The 7,202-nt window shown below is 54.3% G+C and overlaps 1 protein-coding gene across 1 annotated transcript; it reads left to right on the top strand.

The window, feature by feature from the left end:
* Positions 1 to 889: 889 nt before the first annotated feature.
* Kcnj8 (potassium inwardly rectifying channel subfamily J member 8) lies at positions 890 to 6,849 on the top strand. Its single transcript, XM_042673384.1, has 2 exons — positions 890 to 1,271; positions 5,913 to 6,849. The coding sequence occupies exons 1-2, from the start codon at positions 907 to 909 to the stop codon at positions 6,814 to 6,816; spliced, it is 1,269 nt and encodes a 422-aa protein (XP_042529318.1). The 5' UTR covers positions 890 to 906; the 3' UTR covers positions 6,817 to 6,849.
* Positions 6,850 to 7,202: the final 353 nt, after the last annotated feature.

The following is a 7,202-nucleotide window of genomic DNA, read 5'->3' as shown; positions in this document are numbered from 1 at the left end:
GGTGGTGGTTGGTGGTGGTTGGTGGTGGTTGGTGGTGGTTGGTGGTTGGTTGATGGTTGGTTGGTGGTGGTGGTTGGTGGTTGGTGGTGGTTGGTTGGTGGTGGTTGGTGGTGGTTGGTGGTGGTTGGTGGTTGGTGGGTGGTTGGTGGGTGGTGGTTGGTGGTGGTTGGTGGTGGTTGGTGGTTGGTGGTGGTTGGTGGTTGGTGGTTGGTGGTGGTTGGTGGTGGTTGGTGGTTGGTGGGTGGTTGGTGGGTGGTGGTTGGTGGTGGTTGGTGGTGGTTGGTGGTGGTTGGTGGTTGGTTGATGGTTGGTTGGTGGTGGTGGTTGGTGGTTGGTGGTGGTTGGTGGTTGGTGGTTGGTGGTGGTTGGTGGTGGTTGGTGGTTGGTGGTTGGTGGTTGGTGGTGGTTGGTGGTTGGTGGTGGTTGGTTGGTGGTGGTTGGTGGTTGGTGGTGGTTGGTGGTTGGTGGTGGTTGGTGGTTGGTTGGTGGTGGTTGGTGGTGGGTGGTGGTTGGTGGTGGTTGGTGGTGGTTGGTGGTGGTTGGTGGTTGGTGGTGGTTGGTGGTTGGTGGTTGGTTGGTGGTGGGTGGTGGTTGGTGGTGGTTGGTGGTTGGTGGTTGGTGGTGGTTGGTGGTTGGTGGTTGGTGGTGGTTGGTGGTTGGTGGTTGGTTGGTGGTGGGTGGTGGTTGGTGGTGGTTGGTGGTTGGTGGTTGGTGGTGGTTGGTGGTGGTTGGTGGTGGTTGGTGGTGGTTGGTTGGTGGTGGTTGGTGGTTGGTTGGTGGTTAGGTGTGGTTGGTGTCTGGTTGGTGGTTGGGGTCCCGGGTGGGGGCGGGCTCCCGGCTCCGCGCATGCGCGGCTGCTCACGCTGTCGGGGTGCCGCAGCCCCCCCCCCCCCGCCCCGCGGCGCCATGCTGGCCCGGAAGAGCATCATCCCGGAGGAGTTCGTGCTGGCGCGGATCGCGGCCGAGAACCTGCGGCGGCCGCGCGTGCGGGACCGGGCGGCGCGCGCGCGCTTCCTGGCCAAGAGCGGCGCCTGCAACCTGGCGCACAAGAACATCCGCGAGCAGGGCCGCTTCCTGCAGGACATCTTCACCACGCTGGTGGACCTCAAGTGGCGCCACACGCTCGTCATCTTCACCATGGCCTTCCTCTGCAGCTGGCTGCTCTTCGCGCTCGTCTGGTGGCTCGTGGCCTTCGCGCACGGCGACCTGCACGCCTACATGGACGCCGCGGCCGCCGCGGCCCCGCCCCCGGTGTGCGTCACCAACGTGCGGTGAGTGGGCGGGGCCGGGGCGGGGCCGGGGGCGGGGCCGGGGCGGGGCGGGGCCACCTGCACGCCTACATGGACGCCGCGGCCGCCGCGGCCCCGCCCCCGGTGTGCGTCACCAACGTGCGGTGAGTGGGCGGGGCCGGGGCGGGGCCGGGGCGGGGCCGGGGCGGGGCGGGGCCACCTGCACGCCTACATCCACGCCGCGGCCGCCGCGGCCCCGCCCCCGGTGTGCGTCACCAACGTGTGGTGAGTGGGCGGGGCCGGGGCGGGGGCGGAGCCTGGAGGGCCTGTGCAGGGCCGGGGGCGGGGCCGGGGCGGGGCCGGGGCGGAGCCGGGAGGGCCTGTGCAGGGCCGGGGGCGGGGCCGGGGCGGGGCCGGGGGCGGGGCCGGGGGCGGAGCTGGGGAGGGGCCGGGAGGGCCTGTGCAGGGCCGGGGGCGGGGCCGGGGCGGAGCCGGGAGGGCCTGTGCAGGGCCGGGGGCGGGGCTGGGGTGGGGCCGGGGCGGGGCCGGGAGGGCCTGTGCAGGGCCGGGGGCGGGGCCGGGGCGGGGCCGGGGCGGGGCCGGGAGGGCCTGTGCAGGGCCGGGGGCGGGGCTGGGGTGGGGCCGGGGCGGGGCCGGGTGGGCCTGTGCAGGGCCGGGGGCGGGGCCGGGGCGGAGCCGGGAGGGCCTGTGCAGGGCCGGGGGCGGGGCTGGGGTGGGGCGGGGCGAGGGCGGGGCGGGGCTGGGAATGGAGGGATGGGTGGATTGTTGGAAAGATGAATGGATAGATAGATTCATTGATTGATAGATACATGGATGGATAGGTAAATAGATACATGGATGGATGGATGGATAGATACATAAATAGATACATAGTTAGACAGATGGATGGATGGATGAATTGGTAGGTAGGTACGTGGATGGATGGATGGATGGATGGAAGGATGAATAGATAGATAGCTAGATGGATGGACAGATGGAGAAATGAATGGATAGATGGATGGATGGATGAATAGATAGGTACATAGATGGATGGATGGAAGGATGGATGGAAACATGGATGGATGGATGGATGGATGGATACATAGATGGATTGATGGGTAGATAGATAGCTAGATGGATGGATAGATACATACATAGATGGATAAATGGATAGATGGATGGTTGGATGGATGGATAGGTAGGTAGATGATAGATGGTAGATGAATAGATGGATGGACAGATAATATATAAATGGATGAATATAGATAAATGATGGATGATGGATGGATAGGTAGGTGGTAGATGATAGATGATAGATGGATGGATAAGTAGGTGGATGGATAGATAGATACCCATACATGCTTATGGACCTACATACAAAGATGGATAGATTATGAATGGATGAATGGATAGATAGATGATAAATAGATGAATATAGATAGTTGATGGATGGATCAATGGATGTACAGATAGGTGGATGGATAAATAGGTAGGTAGGTAGATGATAGGTCGATGGCTAGGTGGCTAGATAGATAGGTGAACTGGTAGATTCGATGAGATATAGATACATCAATGGATAAATGATAGCTGAAGTGTTTTGGTGATAGATGATTGATTAGATGATGGATAGATGGATGGATAGGTAGGTGGATGGATAGATAGATACACATAAATGCTTATGGACCTACATACAAAGATGGATAGATTATGAATGGATAGATGGATGATAAATAGGTGAATATAGATAGTTGATGGATGGATGGATCAATGGATGTACAGATAGGTGGATGGATAAGTAGGTAGGTAGATAGATGATAGGTCGATGGCTAGGTGGCTAGATAGATAGGTGAACTGGTAGATTCGATGAGATATAGATACATCGATGGATAAATGATAGCTGAAGTGTTTTGATGATAGATGATCGATTAGATGGTGGATCGATGGATGGATTAGTGGATAGATGATGGATCGATGGATGGATAGAGCTGGATGATAGATTGATTAGCTGATGGAGAGATGAGAGACTGACGGATTGATTGGATGAGAGATGGATGGACAGGCAGCATGAATGGATCCAACGAGAGGTGGATGGTGCGCAGCATGCATAGACCAGATGACAGAAAGGCGGGTGGTAGAGGGATAGAGGTTAAATGACTGACAGGAGACACATTCATAGCTTGATAGACGACCGCAGATATATGCTAGATGGACGGATAATAGATACACGGATGGTGGCTTCTGAACGCATGGATAAGTAGGTGGATGGACAGATATAGATATTTAAATGCCTTTTCTCTTATTCTCTCATTTTGTGGATGGGGAAATAAATGTTTGGTTCTAGAACATTCAGGAATAAGCAAAATCAAGGAGGGAATAAAACGTATTAAACATATTTTTAAAAAACTCCTTATAAATGCCACTTGATAGAGAATATTCTCTGACACGGAGGTGGCAGTCCTTGGGGAAGACCTTCAAAACAGCAAATACCAGTTGTTTAAAACGTGTCTGAGCTCAAAGGATCCCTGACTCCAAAAGCACACCTTTGGGGCTGGAGACGTGGCTCAGGCGGTGGAGCGCCATCGAATGAGCAAAAGTGTCCGAGACCGAGTTCAAGTCTCAGACCAAAAAAAAAAGGCATACATTTAATTTTCAGTATGCAATCAAGTAAAAGGATCGTGTATGGACCATTTTCGTGGTGTTTTTCAGAAATAGCATTTGAGGGGGGAGAAAGGAGAACCTTAAAAATAGGCTTAAAAAGAAAATAAATAACTATAGCAAGATTGTCTTAACACAGCAGGTCGGTTGCAATGGATTTAGAAATTAGAAGTTGGCCTAAAGGTACAGAAAACACTAGAGTTCTTTAGTGTTGCTGGTTAATTGTGAAAGGGGTTCACACGGGATATTTCAACTGGTCAGATTAATCTCAGCCTTTCCTTTCCCCTCCCTCCTTCCTCCTCTTCCTCCCTTCCTCCCTCCCTTCCTTCTTTCCCTTCCTTCCCTCCCTCCTTCCCTCCTCTCTCTTTCTCTCTCTCTCTCTCTTTCTCCCTGTGCCAGTCCTGGGGCTTGAACTCCTGGCCTGGGCGCTGTCCCTCAGGTCTTTTTGCTCAAGGTTGGCGCTCTACTACTTGAGCCACAGCTCCACTTGTGGCTTTTTTCACAGTTCATTCAAGTTAAGAGTTTCAGCTGGGTGCTGGTGGCTCATGTTGAGTAGCTGTCATCCCAGCTCCTCAGGAGGCTGAAATCTGAGGAAGGTGGTTCAGAGCCAGCCTGGGCAGGAAAGTCTGTGAGACTCTCACCTCCAATAAACTACCAGAAAACCAGAAGTGGAGCTGTGGCTCAAGGTGGTAGAGAGCTAGATTATAGCTAGCTCAGAGACAGCACCCAGCCTCTGAATTCAAACTTGAGGACACACAGACACAGACACACACACACACACACACACACACACACACACACACGCACAATGACTAGTATTTTGGAATGATACATTTTATACCAATGTCAGGCACTGTGATTTGTCTAGATAAGGTACACACCAAATGTTGGCTGGTGATTACGATTTTGACAATTATATATAACGGAAAGTTCGGTCATTGAGCAATACTTTCCATGTGACTCAAGCCTCTTAAACGCCAACAGTTAATGCACTAAATAATAAACAGCTCCCGGGAAGAATATCCTACAAAGTCGGCTAAGCCTTTGAGAATGTAATGTACTTCACAAAATACACCTATAAATGTAACGTGATGGTTCCTCCTGACATTTATTATGCTAATGCATTCACATACTGCATGAGTAAACAGCATTAATAAAATGTTACCCTGGGAATATATTGCAAGGAGGGAGGGGAGGGAGAGAGAGAGGATTGATACATAGATGATAGGTTAAGAGACTGAAATAAATGGTAGCTACATAGATGAGAGATACAGAGGGAAAGTAGCTGGCTGGATAGATAGACAGACAGACAGACAGACAGACAGACAGACAGACAGACAGATAGATAGATAGATAGATAGATAGATAGATAGATAGATGCATAGATAGATAGATGCATAGATAGATAGATAGATGCATAGATAGATAGATAGTAACTGTGTTTGTCCTTAAAATAATGCATTTGATATTTTGGCTAGTCTCTCCAAGAACATTTAATAGCCCTTTGAAGGTTCAGCTTGGGGTGTGATTTTGAAGCCAGAGTTTGTGACCCCAGGTCCAAACTCCAGCGAGTTTCCACGTGTCAGGTCCAGCTACTCATCCAACATGGCGGCCACACAGCCAACATGGCGGCCACTGGTCCCACATGCCCAGGAAAGAATCAGCCCAAAGAGGCCTGGGCAGGTGGCTCAGTGGTAGAGCTCTCGCCTAGCATGCATGAAGCCCCGGGTTCTATTCCTCAGGACCACAGACCCAGAAAAGGCCAGAAGTGGCGCTGTGCCTCAAGTGGAATAGAGTGCTAGCCTTGAGCCAATGAAGCTCAGGGACAGCGCCCAGGCCCTGAGTTCAAGTCCCAGGACTGGCACCAATGAAAACTAGCAGCAGAAGGACAGCAACCAGCTTTTCTGTAGTTAAACATCTGGGTCCCGGGAAGACCCGGGTTGGCGCTTGTCCAGCCAAAGCAGTGGGTGATTCCATCCTGGACAACGCAGATCCTCCCAACCATGATCCATTTGCTTTCTCGGGCAGGTCCTTCGCCTCCGCCTTCCTCTTCTCCATCGAGGTGCAGGTGACCATCGGCTTCGGAGGCCGGATGATGACGGAGGAGTGCCCGCTGGCCATCACGGTGCTCATACTGCAGAACATCGTGGGCCTGATCATCAACGCCGTGATGCTGGGCTGCATCTTCATGAAGACGGCCCAGGCCCACCGCCGGGCCGAGACGCTCATCTTCAGCCGCCACGCCGTCATCGCCGTGAGGAACGGCCGTCTGTGCTTCATGTTCCGCGTGGGGGACCTGAGGAAGAGCATGATCATCAGCGCCTCGGTGAGGATCCAGGTGGTCAGGAAGACCACCACCCCCGAGGGCGAGGTTGTGCCCATCCACCAGGTGGACATCCCCGTGGACAACCCCATCGAGAGCAACAACATCTTCCTGGTGGCCCCGCTGATCATCTGCCACGTGATCGACAAGCGCAGCCCCCTGTATGACATCTCGGCCAACGACCTGGCCACCCAGGACCTGGAGGTCATCGTCATCCTGGAGGGGGTGGTGGAGACTACAGGCATCACCACCCAAGCCCGGACCTCGTACGTGGCCGAGGAGATCCAGTGGGGCCACCGCTTCGTGTCCATCGTCACCGAGGAGGAGGGCGTGTACTCGGTGGATTACTCCAAGTTTGGCAACACGGTGAAGGTGGCCGCTCCCCGCTGCAGCGCCCGGGAACTGGACGAGAAGCCGTCCATCCTCATCCAGGCCTTGCAGAAGAGCGAGCTGTCCCACCAGAACTCGCTGCGCAAGCGCAACTCCATGCGCAGGAACAACTCCATGAGGAGGACCAACAGCTCTCTGCGCAAGAGCAACGCAGCCCTGCTGGTCCCCAAGGTCCAATTCGTGACCCCCGAGGGCAGCCAAGGCCCAACTGAATCCTGACCGCAAGATATCCAACTTGGATGGGAGTTTGGATGTGAGGGAGGAGGAGGAGGAAGAGGAAGAGGAGGAGGAGGAGGAGAGGAGCAGAGGAGGAGGAGGAGGAGGAGGAGGAGGAAGAGGAGGAGGAGGAGGAGGAGGAGGAGGAGGAAGAGGAGGAGGAGAAGGAGGAGGAGGAGGCCAGTATCTTTAACTGATCTAGAAGCCAGCCCAGAGTCGTTTTTCTCTCCCCCTCCACCCCTTTTTCCGTGAATAACTCCAACCAAGTTATTCAAGACTCCAGAAACCACACTCTTCCACATGCAGAAAAACCACTCTGTGGTGGCCAGCGTGCTGAATGGCCCACACCTGTCATCTGAGCACTGAGATCCGGAGGATCGTGGTTCCAA

This window comes from Dipodomys spectabilis, unplaced genomic scaffold (assembly GCF_019054845.1).
Source record: "Dipodomys spectabilis isolate Male_0828 unplaced genomic scaffold, ASM1905484v1 ptg000815l, whole genome shotgun sequence".
Classification (NCBI taxonomy): domain Eukaryota; kingdom Metazoa; phylum Chordata; class Mammalia; order Rodentia; family Heteromyidae; genus Dipodomys; species Dipodomys spectabilis.
This window is presented reverse-complemented; position numbering and strand designations above follow the sequence as displayed.

What these genes read in the sequence shown, in the direction of transcription:
- Kcnj8 (XM_042673384.1), top strand. Translation starts at nt 907, where the DNA reads ATGCTGGCCCGGAAGAGCATCATCCCGGAGGAGTTCGTGCTGGCGCGG. An exon ending in GTGTGCGTCACCAACGTGCG is followed by an intron (nt 1,272 to 5,912) that starts GTGAGTGGGCGG and finishes TTTCTCGGGCAG; the next exon opens with GTCCTTCGCCTCCGCCTTCC.